Source organism: Triticum dicoccoides, chromosome 1B (assembly GCF_002162155.2).
Source record: "Triticum dicoccoides isolate Atlit2015 ecotype Zavitan chromosome 1B, WEW_v2.0, whole genome shotgun sequence".
NCBI lineage: Eukaryota > Viridiplantae > Streptophyta > Magnoliopsida > Poales > Poaceae > Triticum > Triticum dicoccoides.
The window spans coordinates 443,294,889-443,298,016 of record NC_041381.1 but is presented as its reverse complement, the minus strand read 5'-3'; the positions used below and the strand labels follow the sequence as shown (position 1 = coordinate 443,298,016).

The 3,128-nt window shown below is 40.1% G+C and overlaps 1 protein-coding gene across 1 annotated transcript in view; it reads right to left on the bottom strand.

The window, feature by feature from the left end:
• Positions 1-2,656, bottom strand: part of LOC119340092 — a 5,085-nt gene extending 2,429 nt beyond the window's left edge. The window contains exons 1-3 of the mRNA XM_037612005.1: positions 2,532-2,656; positions 1,983-2,045; positions 914-1,027 (exon numbers count right to left, since the gene is read on the bottom strand). Coding sequence (XP_037467902.1) covers positions 914-1,027; positions 1,983-2,027 — 159 coding nt within the window. The 5' untranslated portion in view covers positions 2,028-2,045; positions 2,532-2,656. The remainder of the gene's footprint in view (positions 1-913; positions 1,028-1,982; positions 2,046-2,531) is intronic.
• Positions 2,657-3,128: the final 472 nt, after the last annotated feature.

Here is a 3,128-nt window from a genome sequence, read left to right as displayed (position 1 = left end):
TATGTTACAATGATCTTAATGGACATCCCAGGTGCTTGGGATCACCAATCGAAGGCTTGAAGCCCTTCCGGTTGCTCAGGAAAAAAAAAACAGTTGCACACCCTTCAAGCAGAAAACGAAGGGTTCAAACTCAGGAGTGACAAAGGGATAGAATAATAGTTATGCAAGTTAGAATAAATAATCAAATGAAAAGAAGAAAAGCATCCATGGAGTGATCAAATGATCAAGGCGAATATCCACTTGTCGATATTTAACTAAAGGCATTAATTTACATTATAGGGTGTAGAGAAACAGGTCAATTTGAACTCCATAGGAAATCATAGCGAAAGATGAAATGCATAAAGTTCAGAAATTGTTAAAAACAGTTCCATTTTGGTTCCCATGCATGGCAATACTCTACTCCCTCCGTCTCATAATGTAAGACATTTTTTGACACTAGACTAGTGTCAAAAAACGTCCTATATTATGGGACGGAAGGAGTAGCAAATATGTGCGATAGAAACAATATCTCATGTAAACCACTATAGGCGAATGGTGCATAAAACTTATGATCTCAGAGGTCCAGAAATCCTAAACATAAAAGTGCCCTCCAGGAATAAGAATTAGTGAAAGGTACCGAATTGGTATTATCTGATTCAGGATCAAATTTGTTGCTCTAATAATTCCTTCCTTTGGCTTAAGAATAGACATGTCCCTAATAAAATATAATGTATCTACTCTTGAGTATGTAAAGGCCTGGGCCTCTCTGCTTGGGGAAATTAATCATGAGCACCTAAAAAAACTGTTGTGGGTACACAAAGAAGAAATTCTTGGCAGGAACAGGTACTCGCATGCTTAGGGCCAACATTAAAAATGTTGGTAATAAATGTGCAACATTTAAAAAACATAACAAGTTACAGGATAGCAAGTCTACCTTCATAAGATGCAACCGGAGATCAGTCGGGCGAACTCCCTCACCAATGCACACCATAACAAACTGTGAATAGTTGAAAAGAACATCTGCAGCAGCTTGCTTCTTCTGCTGAGTCTGAAAAACGTAGGCACATAGCTCACAACAACAGCAAAAACTCAACAAGAGTAGATTTTTTTTATCCTTACAAACAATTGATTTAGAAATACAATTCCCACCAAAATCTTGTTCAAGTAAAAGCATAAAATAAGATGAACTGGTCCAACAGTTAGACCTCCTCCAATGCAAAGGTGCTTAGATGAGGTGCTAAGTATATTAAATGCCTTAGCAACTCAAGTCCCCAATGCAAGGTGCTAAGTTTTTGGGTGCTAAGCCTCATGCATTTAATTAGTTGTAGACTCAGAATTTTGCTTCCACCTAGGTACACGTGCTTAGCACCGTTTCTTCCTGGGGTCACCATACTACTCTCTCTCTTCTTAACTAGCATGCCACATCAGAATTTTTGCTTAGTTGGTAACCCTAGCACCTGTACAAGGTGGAGCATTGGGAGGGGCCTTACATCATACTCTCTCAGTCACAAATTAAGTGTCGCTGATTTAGTACAATGTTAGTACAAAGTTGTACTAGATCAGCGACACTTATTTTGGGACGGAGGGAGTACTCAAATTCTTTTTCAAGTATAATCTAACAATTGAAGACTATATTACTTGAAGATATCTTATGTGTATCTAGCATTGGTAAACAACATAGCAACTCTCCCATGTGTCCAAACCGGTGCGGATCAGAGAATTTCGGACATATAGCAACATGTAAAACAAGAACTCAGACTCTTCTCTTTCTTACTCTGCTGATATTATAGGGCATGGTTGGCCAGCTTAAGTTGAACTTTGAGCACTATTTAGCCGATAATATGCGAGTAATGTTACACAAAATTGGTAATATCACATGCGCATTAAAAACATTTCCTGCGATTGTGATCCTGTAGCCATGAGAAAAATATTGTACAAGAGATATCTTGTGGTAGTTCACTAGTAAAAGCGCTCTGTAATAAAATAAAAATAAAAATGGGTACCTCATAGTCATCCTCGGTGATCATAGGAGTGTCTTGTGCAGCCATTCTTTATATCTTCTAATCCTGTTTGAGGTAGGGTACAGACCACATCAGAAACAGATGAATGGTGCTTAAGCCAATCCTCGACTACGCTTATCTAGATTTGGAGAGAATGAAAACAGTGGTTGACAGAATTCCAGTTCCATGTAGACTATTCGGATATTGCTGCACAATTGCAGCGGTGACTATTTTGTTTATGCATAGCATCCATAAGGCCATATAATAACCCGAAACAGCTATGAAATAGTACCTATTTTGACTATCTGGATGAAAATTTCGTCAATAACAACTAACAGCAAAAGCGGCTCGATGGGGGCAGCGGCAGAAGCTTCAGAATCAACACAGGGAGCTAAGGAAGCAGATGGAAAAGGCCGGCCTCGCCGGAGCGATAGATCGCGTGGCGGCGGAGCCGTGCCGGAGGCGAGGAAGACGGAAGGGGCACCGGCGATTTAGGTCACCGCGGGACGATTCCTCACTACAGCGGGAGGCGAAGCTAGAGGGCACGCTTACCAAGCAGAGCAGGTGGAATCCGGATCGAACGCCCCAATCAGCAGGTAGGAGGCGGAGGAGGGCTCGACCTCAAAGAGGAACGAGGAAGACGAGCGAGTTCTGGCGAACGAGGAAGGCGAGCTCGAGACGGGCTACCATTTGCGGCGAGTGGCTATGTATCGCCTGTTGCGAGACAAAGGAGGTTTCGCTATTGTTGGGCCGGCCCAGCAGGTTTGTTCGTACTTTTCAAAGAAATATTCTAAATACATACAGTATATTCTAAAACAATAAAAATAAAAATGTGAAAAATCGTGAACTTAATTTTTTAATGGTGTGTAATTCTTTTTAGCGTAGTTTTAAAAAATGTGATGGCATTAAAAGAATGTTCATAGCATAGCGTGATTTCTGCATATACCATGAACTTAATATTGTGTCGCTTCGTTTAATTTTCAAAATAAATAAATTGTTATAGTAATAGTTTTTTGTTTGCAAGGAACAACTAAGCTTTATTAATTAACCATGACTACCACATGTCACATGTGGTAAGCGTATCCAAACTACTCAAAAGAATTATATTATCCATGAATAATGATACAATCCGTTGCAACGACGTACCTT